Below are 18812 nucleotides of genomic sequence, written 5' to 3' on the forward strand. Positions count from 1 at the left end.
GTATCTCTTTAGCAGATTATTATTTAGCCTTCATGCTGCTTTCTAAAAAGTGTTTCAAAGAATACACATTTTAAGCAATGTGTAGTCTTTTAGGAGAAGTGGAAGAAATGCTGCATTTGTATCAAACTGAAAGGAAAAAATGTTATTTTTATTTCTAAACTTACCATGGAAAAAGTATATAGTCCCTTTTGATGTTACTTTTTTGCTCAACTTGGGTAAGTATAGCATTTGGGATCACTGGTAGTATTGTTTCTAAAATGACTTGTAATCATCGTTAATGATATATTACACTGAGTAAATCCTGATTGGGCAGTCACTTTTTGCCGTGTTACTTGTCGGGAATGTTACGTCATAGATCTGTAAATGATAATCTTAAAGAAAAGACTCAGTCTTCATCGTTTGTATGTAAAAATGCAATATACTCAAAATTACCATGTTTATCTTCAAGCAGGAGATATTTTGAAAATATATATATATTTTTATATATATATAAAACATAATAAAAACTAGGTACTTTAAGAAATTCTGTAGTTTTCATTTCTTATGTTTCAGAATGATCTTAATGGAATAGTACATGTTTTTTTAAACTTTCCAGATAGTTAACATTCAAGTCTTGTTTGTGGCATATATATGAAGACACATAATTTTAGGTAAATGTTACATGTAAAGGAGACTCGAAACAGTAGCTCCTGTAACTCTTAAGTGGAATCTTTATGGGATAAAACCAATTGTAACCCTTTTCCTTTAATAAATTTTCATGCTTTTTAAAATTTTTATATTAGTACATGTGCATGTTGAAAACATAATGAGGTTTTTGTCACAAACAGGTGCTTGAAAAGCTCCTTGTGACACTTGTTCCTTGGTTTCAATGTGCAGAAAAGTGGAGCAGGGTCTGAAAAGCCTCTCCTGCTAGGCATGCATGCTACTAGGAGATTCTCTCCATTGAGTCAACTGTTTGTTTTTATACTTAGACTATTTCACTCTGGTTTACAGAGCAGCTGTAAACTCAGTTTGTCAGGCCAGTGTTATCTCAGTGAATTGGTGAACTGGTGATACAACTGTTACTATTCATTTACCAAAAGATGTTACAGAGAGAAAGCTTGATACTGGTTTGCTTCCATATTATTTTAGCTATCACCTGGGAATATTATTTTTAAAATTCTTATTTAAAGTTATTGTAGTTTTTTAATAAACAAAAACCAGGCTTTCGGTAAGAGATTGTTTAAAGATATTTAAAATATTTTGTAACTACGCACTTCTTTTAAAGAAGCTTGACAACAAAGCTCTGCGAACCTGTTGAAAGGGAAATGATATTTCTGGGGGCAAAGAATAATAAACTAACATAGGAAACATCACAGCTGATTTTAGTCACTATGGCAACTTTTAGAAATAGTTTTTAAAAATTATATTGAGGGCTTTTATGAAAGATGATGCATACCTCTGAGAAATAAGATGAAAATCAGTGCTGCTCTGTGTAGTGCAAGAATGGAAGAGGAACAGAAAGAATTTATCCTGTGTGGAAAAATTTCCAAAGGAGAACCAAATTGTAGGCCTTGTAGGCCGTAAAAGCTAACTTTTATATTATTTAAGTTATGCCGTAAACTAGCTAGAACTTTATGTAGTTTTTGTGATGTACCTGAAGATTCATTGTGATGTTTAATAAAAAATAGTATTTTTTTTTTTGTTTTTCGATTAAAGGACTTAGTTGTAATATTCCAACATTATGTAATTATTAATGTGGTATCAAATTAGTGTATAAGTAAGCATAATTTGATTAGGACATTATTAGGGAAGAGGTTTTCTGAAATTCAGATCTAATTTCTTCTACCCTGCTGGACCAGTGTCTTCACAAAAAGAAATTCTTGGACTAATCTTATCTTCCCCTTATTTTTCTAGAAAAGAGATGAGCATGTTTTAAATGTCTTTGGCTTCAGTTACAACAGTATAGAAAAGAATAAATAATACATTTATATATCTGACAAAAATTGAATATCCTGAAAGTTAAAGTTCACTCCCTATGCAAGACAAGCTAATGTTCTTTTGGTGGTTGTATGTTGAGCAGCATCAGTCTTCTGTACACTGGTTTGGCTACAATGCCAAGTACAAAGCATTTAATTGTGAAGGGATTACTTTGAAGGAGTCTTTCATAACATGTAATACAAGCCTTGCCGTGATTTCTTATTTGAAGGCCTGTATTACAAATGCTTTAATTATTTCAGGCCTTTAAAGTGAATGAATGCAGTAACATAATTGAAAGAACAGTATACTGCATTACTGATGCTTTTGTTAGAGAGCCATCTGGTTATGGCAAAATACAGACATTTATGTGAATCTTTTTTTTTTTTTCCCCCTCCTTGTTTTTGTGAGGAATGAGTGTGTATTCGAAAGTGTGCTTTTCAGGTACCATTTGCTTCCTTGTCTTTACCCTCTAAAAAGGCAAATCTTTTGAATCAGAATTTGGTACAAGGGCAGAACTTTTCATATGTATATGGGATTCATGAAAATAAGCATGTTTTCCGTAACTTTGTTTTTCACAGGTGTTTTCACATTTGTTGCATAGAAAACTTAATGATTCTTCTGACAACTTTAAATGTTCTGCAGAACTGTATAGTACTCCTGTGTGTTCATATTTACAGGCTGTACATCTGGCCCAGGCAAGCTTCCAGATTGAGGCCTTTGGTTCCAAATTCATCCTTGACCTCACGTTGAATAAGTAAGTGCACAATTTGAGGTTTCTTTCTTTCCTGCTGTTATTGTCTTTAACTTATGGTACAGGGTCAGGGCACATGAAATCCCAAGATCTGCAGAAAAATATGCTGTTATCCAAGTTTAATAATACAAAATAACATTCAGCCTTTTTTAAGCAAGGTAACTGTTACCCTTGCTGACACCCATAACATACATACCTTTAAAATTTTGTCATTCATGATAAAATAGATGATGATTAATAGAGAGATTTCAGTACCAGTAGTGCTTGAAAGGTGTGGATTTTCTTGTGCATTTTTTTACTTATTGATGAACTGTCACGCGGATGTTAGTTGCTCAAGTTGGTGTGTAGGAATATTGTAAATACTTGTATGAATGCCTCATCTTTAATGATCTGGAAAACATGCTATTGTCACTATAATCATGAAGTTTCTAATGAGGTGGGAATCCTAACAGTTTGGCTGTACTGAAAGGTGCAGCTAGAGTCCATCTACCAGAAAGACAATTTTACACAATCATCAGGTCTTAGAAGATCTGACTTGTAATACAGGTCAATGACAGTTTAGTTGTTTGCATCTATTTATAACCTCAGCTGAAGGTATGGAGTTATGTATTCTTTCTAAAAATTGTAATGAAGGATTTTCTGCCACTGAAGGTTTACACTGAGAAAGTTTAAGGTAGAAGTATAAAATCAGTACTAAATACTGGACAGGTAAAATATCTACAATATCGCTTAAAAGTGCATTTGCCCCTTCTGCTGCCCTTGAGCCTTTCAGCACACTTAAAGGAGAAACAAATTTACAGAAACAATTGCATACTGGTTTAAAAAAAACGCGTTCCTCTGGTCTTGAGTTCTGTATGAAGTCTTATTTTTGGTCTTAACTGTCATGTAATAAAAATTTCATTAGGGAGAAAAATACAAGCTTATTAAATCTAATAGCCTTTTAAAACAGAAAGCTATGGCTTTATAAAATTTGCTGAACTGTTATATTCCCATATTTTGCTGCTTGGCTACTAGTTATCAGATGATTTGCTGCAAAGGTGAACTGGAAAATCTTCCTTCATCCATGCATGATTTTGAAGTTAGGTTGCTCTTGCAGTTCCATCTTTTAAAGTGTGACACGAAGTCTTGAGTGGCTGGTAAAAGATGAGTTAGTATGAAGGCAGGGGATGGCACACAAAATGGAAGGAGAAAGAAGCCTTGAAGATAACTGGGTGTTCTCTAGCTTCTGGAAGAGCTGTACTGTAGTGCAAGACTATGGTGTTTTATGAGGGTCAGGGTTGGACCCATGTAAAGTAATTCCAGTGGTATAATCATGCCACATTTGTGAAGGGAACCTATATCTAGTGGCCTCTAAGCTACAGGGAATTTCTCCTCTTGGTCTGCTGCCACTGTTCCTGGTTGTGTGTCCAGCCAGTAGCAAGACTGATAGCAACACATTCCCAAGATGGGACTATACATGGGATATGGCTGGTCACACAGACCATCACAGAAGAAACATTGCCTTTACTGGCATCACATATAAATGCAAACAGTACTCAGGTGAACAAGAATACAAACAGCCTGATAAAGTTCTTCTCCAGCTGATGGGAATTGGAAGTTTGCTGTGAAATACCTGCTCCAGCCCTGTCCTGATTCACAACATGCCCACATTCACAGACTAAAATATTAACACAGACTTCAGGTTCATCAAACGTGCATGTCTAGGCCTGAGGTCTCTCACCTGGTCACCGGCTTAGACCTTAGGTCTTTTCAGATACAGGTCTCCTCATAGTTGTTGACTGACTCTGAAGTTTTCTTTACCTTTGACACTGCTTGCACATCACACCTATGCAGAATAGAGAGCAAAGTCACATAGAAGATATTACAAGCAGGACTCAGTAGAAACATTGGGCATACTACAGTGATCAGGTGCAGGGCTGGACCAAACAAACCTACTGACTTGCAGCTTACACCAATGACTCTTTTTTTTTTTTTTTTTTTTTTTTTTTTTTAAGCAACTTCCTCTCCATTTTCCCACACGTGCCATTCCGATTCACCTTCCCTACCTTTGGCACTTTCCTGGATGTCCCATAAAAATGTTTGCACGTTTTCACAAGCCCCTGCAGACATCCTGTAATTAGTTTGTTCTTTCCCAGGAGACCCATGATGACATTGTTTACCACTTCTTGTCCATTCTAAAGTTCTGGTTGAACCTCTTCAAGTCTGTGCCAGAGTGGCTCCTTCCATGGCCCATCAGTCAGTGACCTTACAGAGATAATAACAAAGACCAGAACTCATTTCTTGTTCATTAGGGTTTGTGTGTCTGGCTGTTGGTTGCTTTTCCTGTCCTAATCTCTTATGCTGAATGGCTCTTAACCAAATACCCTCACGAACCCGATAGCCTTACATTCCCCATAAAGACAGTTTAATAGGTAAAGCAAAAGCCGCACATGCAAGCAAAGCAAATCAGGGAATTCATTCACCGTTTCCCATTGGCAGGCATGTGTTCAGTCATCTCCAGGAAAGCAGGATTCCAGTTACTTGGGAAGACAAATGCTACTGCTCTGAACCTGCCTCCCTTCCTCCTCCTTCCCCCAGCTGTATATGCTGAGCATGACGCCATACGGTCTGGGATAACCCTTGGGTCAGTTGGGGTTGACTGTGTCCCCTCCCAACTTCTTGTGCACCCCCAGCCTGCTTGCTGGTGGGGTGGGGTGAGAGGCAGAAGAGGCCTTGACCCTGTGTAAGCACTGCTCAGCAGTAACAAAAACATCTCTGTGTTATCAACACTGTTTTCAGCACAAATCCAAAACACAGCCCCATACTAGTTACTATGAAGAAAATTAACTCTATCTCAGCCAAAACCAGCACACCTTGCATTCTTACCCATTGTCCAGCCCTGCTGTTTGTCCTTGCTTGTTTATAACAATAAATGGTCCATAAAGAAAGTAAAAGTACTTACTTTTTCCAACTGTGGTTGTTTTATCAGTTATCAAGAAATACAGTGTCTTTCACTTCAACAGAGAGAGGGAGATCACTTGCTGCACACCTTGTGTGAAGTTCTGCTCTTGGGCAGAATTTTCTTACTGGCTCTGTGTAAGGTGAAGGGTGTTCAGGTGCCTTACTGGTATCCCTACCATTTGCCTATTTATACATGAGGTCTTTTTCTAGCTTCCTAAGTGTTTTTTGACTCATAAACATTTGACTCTACTTTCTGGAGCAGAACCAGATAGAATTACTTCAAAAACCTGTCCTACTTTTTGACCTGACATAAGACTGTAAAACCAGAAGTCATAAAACTTGTAACATCATAAATTGTCAATACCCATAGACAATGATTTGAATAAGACCCATTCTTGGATCTCAGTTACACTTATGTGTTCAGCAAAATGCTACCTTTTGCTACTATGTTGGATTAGAATGAATTTTAGTTGTCATACTGGTATTACTAATGTCTAGTCAAATCCAGTGTGCAGAGACAATTCAAATGTAAGATTTGTATGGAGTTTGAATGGGTAATCAAATTTTCAGTTGCACAAGGCCTACAGGTGTTAAAACAGATGACACATAATTTGTTATCCTACAAGTCATTGCTGGCAGCTTTTTCTGACAAGACAACTCAGGAAAAAGGATTAGTTTTGAACTCTCTAACAAGGTGGCTACTCTGAAGTTTCAGATATCTTGCTCCTCAGTACACTTAAATGACCAATTTCAGGCTGTCAATGTGATGTCATTTATGACAATGCATAATAATTGCAGATACGTGGTTTATGGAAATAATTTGATGCAAAAAGTAATACTTTTTCTAAGCTGTAATGGATTGAATAATGTTTTTAGTTAATGCTCTTAGTACAAAAAAGAAAGATTATAGGGTACTAGTGGGGTATCGATTAATGCCATTTGAAAAGTTAAACTTTTTGTATTCAGCTATGATTGTCTGTCCAAACTCGATAAATTGCTTATGCAACATGTGGCATTGTCTTAAAACCCAATTTATATAAAAGGCCTTTAAAAGTGTTCATTAATTTCAGTAAATGCGTATTTCTGTACTCAAACAATACTATAAATTCAGTTATTGTAACAATGTATTTGAGTAATCTATGATCCTACTATATCTGAACAATTTTTTATTTTTTAATTTTTGTATTATATATATAAACAAATGTCTCTGAGGTGCTAACAAATTACTTTTTAATGATCTCTTTCACCAACATAAGGCTTTTAAGTTGCTGTTCTGTTGAAGGACAAGTGTTTCTGCAGGTAACTCATATCCTGTTTAAAGCTGGCTGTCTTTATGTTCTGGTGTAGTACTAGAACACATTACAGAGCAGTACTACCAAAAGCAGTGAATTTAAAATGTCTACTTGCTGGTTTTTTTTGTGATGAGGGAAGTTGACTGTATTGTCTGGCAGTTGCACCAGTCTCTGAGTAAAGGAGTCTCCTCCAGCACTGGGGTGCTGGGGCCGTGCTAGAGCCTTGCCCCACTTGGACTGTGGTGGCTGAGGCACATACAAGGAATGGGGAATTAGGTAGTTCAGCTGTACAGAAACAGAAGGTAAAAACCAAAGACAAAAACCTCTCTCCCTTCCTACTGAAAACCTCACTCAAAATTTAGGATTTTTGGGGAAGGGAAAAAAAAATTACCTAAAATGGCTTGTGTTTTTCAGCTTTTCTTTCTTTTCCCTGTAGAAATCCACCCTTCTTTTCAATGAAGAGATCATATGAAAAAAATCTGGTATCTTTGGCATAAACTGAACCCACCTCCCTGTTTGAGTGTAACATGACTTAAATATTTGACATATTAAAATATGACAACTCTGTTATGTGAAGTGCAACATTACAGCCAACATATTACAGCCAATTTTATCCATCAGTTTAAAGCTTATAATTGTTGTGTAGTCTTTGTGGTGTATGTTTCTTTAGGGCTGAATTTAACCTGAGAGTAGTCCCAGAGGAGATTACATTGTTGTAACTGCATTATTTGAGAATCTCTTTGATTCTTGTTTTTTTCTCAAAAAAGTTCTTTTTTTAATGGGAATGGGAAGACTAGTCACAGTTTTCCAGAAGGAAACTTGAAATATTTATAACATTTTCTTAAATAAAAGCTTAAACATTTAGAGTACTAAATGGGTCCTACAAGATACACAAGCTGTGTAAATTAAATGTGATAATATTACTGTAGCAAGTTTAACTCTAGTCTGCTTTTTAAAATTTGTTACAGATGAGATGCAAAGAACTCAGTGTTAGGATTTTTCAACAATGTGTGGTACTCCTGTGAGTAAGTGCAGTCTTGAATGTCTCAGCTGTAGATGACAGAGCTTTACTGCCTCATTTGCCACTCCCAGAACTGGAGGCAACGTATTAAAAGTTATAATTTGCCTCAGTGGGCATTTTGTATGCAAAAAGACTTAGACACAGATACTAAAACCTCTCTATATTTCTCAAGACATACTAATGTGTGAAAAAAGCTTTCTTTTGTCATTTTAAACATTATAAAAACCTGATGATGTGAAGCAGCTTCCTTCTCAATTACTGTGTTCAGCTCTAAATTAGAAGTATTAATTATAAGCAGTATTTCAGTTATTCTGTCTTCTCTTAGTATTTTGTTTCTGTAATTTTAAGTGTTTAGTACAATTCTCTTCAGGTATTACTTTCCATCCTGTCGCTAAGCTTATAATAAAAAGGTATATTTTATAATACTATATATATATATATGCATGTGCATTTGTTCACCAATGCATTGTCTAGTGTTTTACTCATTTACTCTTCCAGGAGTGTACAGTAGGAGGCAGCACCAATCCTGCCATTGACCAAGGGCTTTCAATCTTAGCTCAGTGTCTCAAATATTTCTCAGCAGTATTTCTAGCTCCTTGTCATCTGCTTCTTTCATTCCTCCTAGAACTTTCCAGATCAGTCCTTTTAATATTTTTTCTTCTTTTTGATCTTATTTTCTTCATCTTATCTCCTTCTCTTTAGCAAATATTTATAAAATAAAGTGTGTATGTGTGTCTGTTTCTGTGTATGTTTTATAGGGGAGAACTTACAACTGTAGCTGTAGAAATTAATGTTGCAGTCTCTGACTTTCAAGCACTCAAGTTTTGGATTCCCCTGTAGTAATTAAATAATGTCCCTATTCCTGCTGTGCAATGCATGAGTAGAGTTGGGCCTCATAAAATGGCTATCAATAAAATAATTGACAGCAGAGCTTATTTCGACAAAACTGTAAAAAACTCAGCATAGGCTAATTTGTTTGAAATTCCACTTTTTTTGGTGGTGATGTAAGAGCTATTGGGCAGTATGTTCTTGCATGAGATTTGGGAGCCTCTGGGAAGAGGCATCTTAAAGAATTGTTTAAAAAAAAAAAAAAGACACCCCCAAACCAACCAACCAAAAACCATGAACCCAAAAACCTAAGAGAACATGCTGTTTGTCTTTTAAAATGCAGACATTGATGTTGTGTATGTTAGCCCTCTTGTCAAACCACTTGCTTCTGGAATGAAAAGACTTTATTCTGTGCACTCCTGATTCTGGATTAATTAAGCGTGGATCTCACTTCTGAACAGGGTTTTGAATGTCAACTGAGTTGTGACTGCAGCCATTGGTTTGGTGGATTGTTAGGGTCTACAAGCTCAGGGCAAGGCAAATACACATCTGGGGCAATATGACAATGCTATAAAATTCTGTGTGGCAGGATGAGGATGTTTATTGCCTCCTCCCGTGTAACAACTACAGATATCAAATAAAGGAGGAGGTTTGAAAGAAGGTGCTTCTCACAACAAAAAATTAAAATGAAAATCTTGTCACAGTAAATTGTGCATATTAAACTATTTACAGGACTTAAAGGATTAGAAGAATTTACAGAAAAGAAATCTGTGGGCCATTGAAAACAATTATACTAATTCTGGTTTATGAAATCCTGGTGTTACAGATCACTGGGTGCTGAGAAGACTCCCTGAAAAGTTGCTACATGTGTGTATTTGCTGTCAAACAACATACTAAGCAGTTGTCTGACTTGATGCATCCTTTCTCAGGTTATGTTCTTACTCCTTGCTCACATGTAACCACTGAAATGTGGCAATGGTGAAGAACTGTTATCTTTCTAATCTAGTAGATTTTTTCAGTCTGTTTCTGAGAGGATCCAGTCTTGTCAGTAGTGAGGTCTTTATGCTGAAGTGAATTACTGGGATCTCAGATTCCGTTATAGTCAGACTGAAATCTTTGCATTTGGAGCTTATATAAAGCTTGTGTATACTTGACATGTGATTAAGTTCATCAAAGTAGCTCCTAAGAGCCTATATCACTGAGTTTAACTTGATTCAATGACAGAGCTAAAGTTGTGCAATAGTTCAACATGGAAGCATGGATTGCCAATCGTATCCTGGGCTGCATCAAGAGAAATGTGGCCAGCAGGTTGAGGGAGGGGGTTCTCCCCCTCTGCTCTCATGAGACCCCACCTGCAGTGCTGTGTCCAGCTTTGAGGCACCCAACATAAGAAGGACACGGACCTGCTCGAGCAGGTCTGGAGGAAGTGATAAGGATGATCGGGGGCTGGAGCACCTCCCCTATGAGGACAGGCTGAGAGAGTTGGGATTGTTCAGTCTGGAGAAGAGGGATCTGGGGAGACCCTATAGCAGCCTTCCAGTACTTAAAGGGGGCTACAGGAAAGATGGGGAGGGACTCTGCGTCAGGAAGTGTAGGTATAGGACGAGGGGTAATGGTTTTAAACTGAAAGAGGGTAGATTTAGATTCGATATAAGGAAGAAATTCTTTCCTTTGAGGGTGGTGAGACACTGGAAGAGGTTGCCCATAGAAGCTGTGGCAGCCCCCTCCCTGGAAGTGTCCAAGGCCAGGTTGGACGGAGCTTTGAGCAACCTGGTCTAGTGGGAGGTGTCCCTGCCCATGGCAGGGGGGTTGGAACTAGATGATCTTTAAGGTCCTTTGTGTTAGAATCAGGGGGAAGGCCAACAGGGCAGATGATGTAGTAGGGGTCTCCTATGGGCCACCCAACCAGGACAGAGAGGTGGATGAAATACTCTGTAGGCGCTTAGGAGAAATCTCACGATCGCTTGCCCTTGTTCTTGTGGGAGACTTTAAATTCCCAGACATCTGCTGGAAATACCTCACAGCAGAGTGGGACCAGTCCTGGAGATTCCTGGAATGTGTGGCAGATAACTTCCTGACACAGCTTGTGAGTGAACCAACCAGAGAAGGTGCCCTGCTGGACCTCCTCTTTGTGAACAGAGAAGGACTGGTGGATGATGAGGTGGTTGGAGGCTGACTTGGGCACAGCAATCATGAAATAATAGAGTTCTCTATTCTTAGAGAGGCCAGGAGAGGGGGCAGCAGAACTGATATCCTGGACTTCCAAAGGGCTGACTTGGTCTTGTTTAGGCACCTGCTTGACAGAATCCCTTGCGAGATGGTCCTGAAGGGTATAGGGGTACAGGAAGGCTGGACACTCTTTAAGAAGAAAGTCTTAGTGGCATAGGAGCAGGCTGTCCCCAGGTGCTGTAAGAGAAGCCGGTGCCGGAGAAGACCACCCTGTCTAAACAGGGAGCTTTGACTGCAACTCGGGGAGAAAAGGAAAGTTTATGGCCTCTGGAAGAAGGGGCTAGCCACTCACAGTGATTACAAAGATGCTGTGAAGCTATGCAGGGTGGAAATCAGGAGGTCTAAAGCCCAGCTAGAAATTAATCTGGCTTCAGCAATCAAGGATAACAAGAAATGTTTCTATAAGTATGTCAACAGCAAAAGAAAGACCAGGGAGAGCCTCCATCCCCTGCTAGATGTGGGAGGAAACATGGTAACAAGTGATGAGGAAAAGGCTGAGGTGCTTAATGCCTTCTTTGCCTCAGTCTTTAATAACAAGACTAGCTGTACTGAGGGAATCCAGCCTCCTCAGCCAGAAGACAGAGACTGGGAGAACAACCCTCCTGCATTCCAGGAGGAGATAGTCAGTGACCTACTGCATCATGTAGACTGCATCAAGTCTATGGGACCGGATGGGATACACCCAAGGGTGCTGAAGGAGCTGGCTGGGGTGCTCGCCAAGCTGCTTTCCATCATTTACCAGCAGTCCTGGCTGACCGGGGAGGTCCCAACAGATTGGAAATTGGCCAATGTGACGCCCATATATAAGAAGGGTCGGAAGGATGATCCGGGAAATTACAGGCCTGTCAGCTTGACTTCGGTGCCCGGGAAGCTGATGGAGCAGCTCATCCTGAGTACCATCACACAACACATGCAGGACAACCAGGTGATCAGGCCCAGTCAGCATGGGGTTATGAAAGGCAGGTCCTGCTTGACAAACCTGATCTCCTCCTATGACAGGACAACCTGATTATTGGATGAGGGAAAGGCTGTGGATGTTGTCTACCTTGACTTTAGTAAGGCTTTTGACACCATTTCCCACAGCATTCTCCTGGTGACAAGCAATAGGACAAGAGGGAATGGGTTCAAGTTGCACCAGGGAAGGTTTAGACTGGATATTAGGAAGCATTTCTTTACAGAACGGGTTGTTAGGCGTTAGAATGGGCTGCCCAGGGCAGTGGTGGAGTCCCCATCCCTGGAGATGTTTAAGAATCGGGTTGACACAGCACTGACGGATATGGTGTAGTTGAGAATCGTCAGTGTTAGGTTAATGGTTGGACTGGATGATCTTCAAGGTCTTTTCCAACCCTGATGATTCTGTCCCTTCCAACCCGGTTCTATGATTAAGGGAACCACCTGTAGTTTTCTAGAGTACCAAAATGGGTCTATGATTCTGTTATAGTTGTTAATCTAATCTGAAGGTGGTGAAGTCAGCTCTTTATAAGTATAAATAAACTTATTTTGCTAGTTTTATCATTAGAAGTAAAATAATTTTAAAAACCATGCCCACATCTGGTTGGATTTTTCTTTCATAGTAAGAGTTGGTTTAAATAGGTGTTATCATTAGGCACAAAGTATCAGAACGTGTGGAGCATTCAGTAAATACTTTAAGAGGAGAAGAAACCCAAGTGTCTTTTGTGCGTGAAAAACCTTGCTTTAAATGAAGGAAGCTTTGACAAATATGGTTACCATTGACAAAACAGAGACAGACGGCAGCCCTCAACCTTACACTACAGGTTAATGAAATTCTTACTGATAATTCAAAATTACCTGTTTTCCAAGCTGGTGATGGAAGAAAGGGATCAATTAAAATACAGTATTGAATGAACTTGAACAGTTGTTTAAATAAAATGTTTTATTTTGTCAATTGCTCTTCTAGGAATGTTCTGTCATAGTAAATTACATTGAGGTACTTTCCATGACACAGTAGTTACATCTTCTGTAATATTGTCTAGCTGTTCATTTCTTCGTATCATTTTACACAGCACTTTTTAAAGTGGTATCATCTTCAGTGCTATGGTTAAGGAAGACATAGTGGAAACTGAGCAACATACTGTTCTTAATATTCTGAAGAACTCTTCAAGCTCCTACTTTCAAAATGCTTGCTGAAGTAGCCATTAAAATAGAGCATGCTCCATTCTCAGATGGAGGGCTTCAGGACATAACTAGAGGAAGGATCAAAGGCCCTTGAACTGACTCAGGGCCTCTTGCACTGAGGGAGGCAGACTGAGCCAGAAAATCTGGAGCACTTTCTGTGCCATTCTATATGATTTCAGAACATGCTTTCCTGTCAGTCTTTTTTGAAGATATTTCCCCATTTGAGGACCTCCTTAAAAATACCTAAAATACCACCTAGGTAATTTCAGTTTAATAAATTTGTTGTCAGGTCATCGTTTTCTCTACCTGAAAGACCAGCCAAACAAAAACAAACAACAAAAGCAAGAATGTACTGTTTACTGTTACAAAATCATTATGATATCAATAGCAGAAGTTAGGACTTTCTTTGATTCCATAGTTACAAAAAAGTTAACCTATACACCTGCATTATCAGTTGTTTTTTAATTGCTTGTAAATACAGATGCTTGATCCACAGTATCATGTATTGGTTTTTAAGCTCCTTCAAGATAATACAAGAAAAAGTAGTGAAATGTTGCTGTGTTTTAAAAAATAACAATGAATATTTGCAGTATATTTATTCCTTGGAGACACTGTTGTCAGAGCAGCTTCAAAGACAACAGCCAAGTAAAGACTACTGTAAATACATACCAGAAACTTCATAATAAATTTCTGTAAGAACAGTTGATTCAGCAATGCTTGTGAACATAATTGAAACTGGTAATAGAAACAAGGCTATAGATGGCCGTTCCGTTATGTGACAGTGTCTTGATGATCTAACAAAATGCCATAGCGAGGTCTTAATTTGTTTTTCACATCTTTATGTACTACTAAACTATATCTGTCAAATGGACAAAACCCAATGGGTGTTCTGTTAAGAAATTAAACTAGGTTGCTCACACTGGTACTGAGCTTGAATCATTTCAGAATACTTAAAAAAACCCAATTGCTTGGTAGTAGGTTGGTATAAAGATAGTTTAAGAAGCATGCAAGAAAGGTAATTCAGTTGTAGTTCAATTTTCCACAGGCTGCGTACTGTGTTCCTGGGAGCTAACTTGCTTACTTGTGTATGAGATACCTTTTAGTCATTTCATAGCCTTTACCTACCCAAATCAATTCTTTTCATCAGGATAGTTAGATGCAAGCTGAGGTAAGCCACTTTTCACACTGCAGCTCTCCTGCTAATGAAAACAGCAGGAGTGAAGTATGTGCCAGGGAAGTGGATGTGAGTTCTTCAGAAAGCATCTGCTGCTTGCTTTAACAGCTGGCCTGTGTTTTCAAAGGCAGCAACGGCATATCCCTTTGCTGCTTATTTTGCATCTCTCAGTGTAACTCAGATAGACGAGCTGGTGATGCAGGACAGCTTAATAAAATCAATTACTTAAGGCAAACAAACCAGAGTGGGAGGAACTATAGAAAAAGACACAGCAGACTAAAATATTTTTTTCATGAGTTCATTCAGCATGTTGCAATTTGATGTGTTCATTCTAAGGCATCATACTAATGTGTCACTAGTCTAAGTATGCTATTGTCAGATGTGATCATGACTTACACAGTTGTTTCAGTTAAAGCTTGCACCGTTTCTGATGCTCATAATACTGAAAAATTTGCTGTACTGGATGCATTTCTGCTCAATCAAAATGTAAATGGATCAATTGAAAGGTGACAAAACATAGTCCAGTGTAGATGAGGCACAAATGTATTTTCTAAAATTCAGGACTGTGTTTTAGAGGTAAATTTAGGCATTCTGTAAATGATAACAAAGGCAGAAGAGTTTTGTGATATGGAGACCGCTACTTTATGCATGAGTTCTGTATCTCACATTCCTCAGGCACTTACACTTCTACATGAGCTCTTAATCAGTGTATTCCAGGCCTTTCTTTTTGATGCCACTTGCATAAGGGATCCCATCACACCTACTGGTGAAATTTCAGTGTTCTTCTGTGTATCTATCTTTCATGTTGGAAAAAATGTTTGAAAGTTATTTTGGTTAAGTTTTTTTTTTTCTTAAATAATTTCTCCTGTCTTGTCAATTTTGTCACCATTAAGAACAGGTAAAATTTTTGGTAGGGAAAATTTGCAGTAGCAGTTCTACACTTATTTTTACAGCTGCTGTTATTCCTGGAGCTTTAGCAAAATATAGAACAAACTCCCTTACCCAAATTCTGTCTTTTTTTTTTTTGCAGCAGTAGTGGAACATTTTTGCTGAATTTTTCAATCCTAGACTATTCTCTGAAATATCACATTTCAATACTAACCATTTATAAGCACAGTTGTGCATGTGTTTGTACTGATTTTGCTATGAATATAGAGAACAGGACTGAGATTAGCTTTATTACAGAAGCAGCTGATTGTGTGTACCAGCAGAGCCATGTTGGAAAATGTCTGCAACCATACTGTCCCCCTTCCATTACTCCCCCCCCCCCCCCTTCCCCTAAATAAGATAATGGTTTTCTCAGATTAGCAGTATACATTGAGGGATTTCTGGATGATTTGAAGTAAAGTGTTCTTTAGGATGTTTGCTAGTGTAGACAGATACAAGGTACCCAGCAAAAATCAGGTACCTATGAAAGTAAAGGCATACAGTTTAAGGAGAAGCTGACTGGTTTTTTTTCAGTGGAAAGTTCAAAATTCTTGCTGCCCTGTGGGAAATGTTAAGAAAAAAATGCCCTTGCTGTAGATTGGTAGTTATGTGTGACAAGCTTAAGAATGCAGTAATCATCAGAAACTAGTGTTAAATACCCTGTTACAGTGTAGTATGAGAACAGGTTTGTGAAAGACAGTAGCCTTATAATAGATTTTCTACTTCAACTTCTAGGTGGTAGATACTGTGAACCACCCTTTTGACAAATGTAACACAAATTAAAAGTGCATTTTATTTACAGCATGGCATTTGGGAAGTGTATTGTGAATAGCAGGCCTCAATTTTCTTTGGAGGGAATTTGTTCAGATGGAGAATTTCATCGATGTGCCTTGTATCCAGCAGATCCCCCAGGACAGTAGCATTGGAAGGTCAGCGATGAGAGAAGCGTAGAGTCTACTGGAAAAGCTGCTGTCTGATGCATCCTTGCTTTATGCTTGTAACATATATGTAGGAGTATTCCATCATAAGCATGTCATGTTAGATAGCACTGTATTTAATACCTGAATCAGGAATCCCTTTGCAGTTGGAAGTAATGAGAAGCTAACGAATGGAAAAGGTTGACAGATGGAGGAAGCAACTAGGTTACAACAGAAGTTCAACCAAAATCCAAGGAAAGAGCACTGAACTCTGGAAAGATCCTTCAAAGGGTAGACTAAAGACATTTTTGAGCAGCTCTTATGTCCCATGAAATGGAATAAATCTAAGAGACAAATGCTGTAATTAAACTACAGTTAGTTGTGAGTCAGTAGACAGTGGGCAATCACCTATTGTAAGACTTGCATGTCTTACAAGATGCCAAAAGCATTAGATAGTACTGAAAGCAGTTCTGAGATGAGTCATGTGAGGTTACTAGAAGAGGGGAAAAAATGGGGTGTGAGAGTGTGAGCGTGATTTGGAAATGGGTAGATAAATGCTGAACCTGGAATTGGTTTGAGGAAACCAAATGGTGTCTGTGAATTCAAGCAGATATATCTGTAAAAATCTGAATCTGGCCAAGGCCCTTTCAAGTTGAGCATAGTCCAAGCGTTTAACCACCCTCAGTGATTTTTTTAAAGTTATATCTAATCAGAATGTTCCATTTCCTACTTGTGTCAGTTACCTCTAGCATCCCAGTAAGTACTAAGGGTAGCAGTCCTTCTGTTTCATAATAAGTATGAAAAATGGAAAGAAGAAAAGGACATTGTCAACACTATAAAGTTTAATTGCTTTGTATACATAAACCTCGTCAGAAGCTTCAAACCTTGCCGTACTGGAGAAGTGAATGTTGTAGACAAATTGTAGAGTGGTGTAGTCAAGTGCTTACACTATTTATAAAGCATTTGTATTCTCTTGCAGAAAATTTATAGCTTATTATGATAGAAATAGAGAAAGTTAAAACGATTTTATGCAACTGAATTTATTTTTAAATCTGCACTCTTAAAATATATCTATTAAATATTGTTGTCAAAATGAAGGTTAAGACAAACAATGAGACTTCAGTAATTATTCATGGCTATTAGTGTTGGTTTTGCAGGCACAGAGTGCCCATAATGTGGTCTCTCAGTTCCATGAAAAAAGACTTGTAAGAGAACCGCTGGTAACTGACTTCTTCAGGATCTTCTCTGATAAGTGTAGTGCCTGATAAATGCGGCATGAAGAATTGATTTTATGAGCCAGTAGTCCCAGAGTTGAAGTGTTATCAGGATTGCTAATAGCATAATCTGAGTTTGAGATACCCATTATCATAAGTTATTGTTAGCCATGAATTCCCATCAGAGCTATTTTGTCAGACCAAGCTTCCATAATTATGATGATTTTTATTCATGGCAATAATATTTTTGTTTTGATATATGTACCACTATCGGGCCCTTTAATGATTTTGTTATTTGGGAGGGTACAGGCTCTTAGAGGCTTGAAAAATGCTGAGAATTCTGGATCACATTAAGTAAAATCCTTATCTTGCATATGTGATGGGGCCAGTTAACATATTTAACTGCTTTGCTCTCCCTAGGCCGTTGTGCTGCAACCCTGATTATAATGGGGTGAGAGGTGAATGGGGCATTGAAGTTATCCCAGGATATGAACAGGCTAGCTAATCTTATTTAAAAAAACAAGAAATTTTTATACTTCAGATATTTGTCTCGCCAGAGTTAGGAAAAAAATAAGAGTGAGGAAAGAATCTGAGAAGGCAAAGTGAAAGGAAGAAAAGGGGTATTATGGAGGTTTTTTTGTTAGTTTTTTTTTTTTTTTTTAAGAACATCATGGGTTTTGGCAGAAATTGAGTATTTGCAGTTGTGAAGGTGAGGTACAGGTAAAGTATATACTCTTGTCTTCAGAACAATCATGTATGTATTTGTTCAGCCTTACATATACTCTGTTTAACTTTTAAAATATAAAACTTATTTGAAAACAACAATGAACTAAATATACATTTTGTCAGTACTAGTTAACTGGCAGTAAACAAAGTTCTAAAGCCATGGGATTTTTTTTGCATATTTAAAAAACTGATGATCTAATTGTAAAGCTAAAATACAGGGGATTAGATTAAAGAATTAAATTCTCCCTTCTGTAACACAGTCTTGACTTCTAGTGTACTAGCAAACAATTCACTGGACATAAGGTGCTTGATTTTTTTAAACTAATTTACAAGGAAAGAAAAAATGGTTTGAAAATTCTAACAAAAAACCCCAAACCTACCCATAGCAATAGAAAGATTATTCAGATTTCTCTCATCTTGATTTTTCCTTTCTTTGACAGTGACTTGTTATCTTCCAATTATGTGGAGATTCACTATGAAGATGGAAAACCAAAGTTTTCTAAGGTATTGTGGTCTTAAAATGTGTCAGAATGGTCCTTCTGAGGGAACAATGCCAATAAAATGTTAAAAAAAATGAAGTTTTGCAAGACTTAGAAACACCAGAAGCCTTTTTCCACACATGCAAGGTAACTGTGATCTCATCTTGTAAAGATACCTCAGTAATACAAGACAAATTGTACAAAAAAAGAAAGCTGTGT

General features: G+C 37.9%; 1 protein-coding gene across 5 annotated transcripts in view; it reads left to right on the forward strand.

Moving 5' to 3' along the window:
- Nucleotides 1–18812, forward strand: part of ADAM23 (ADAM metallopeptidase domain 23) — an 82897-nt gene that overhangs the window by 7885 nt on the left and 56200 nt on the right. For all 5 annotated transcript variants that reach the window (XM_074829369.1, XM_074829367.1, XM_074829368.1 and 2 more), the window contains exons 3-4: nt 2637–2713; nt 18555–18618. In XM_074829369.1, coding sequence (XP_074685470.1) covers nt 2637–2713; nt 18555–18618 — 141 coding nt within the window. The remainder of the gene's footprint in view (nt 1–2636; nt 2714–18554; nt 18619–18812) is intronic.

The sequence above is a fragment of the Strix aluco genome, chromosome 6 (genome assembly GCF_031877795.1).
Source record: "Strix aluco isolate bStrAlu1 chromosome 6, bStrAlu1.hap1, whole genome shotgun sequence".
Lineage (NCBI taxonomy): Eukaryota > Metazoa > Chordata > Aves > Strigiformes > Strigidae > Strix > Strix aluco.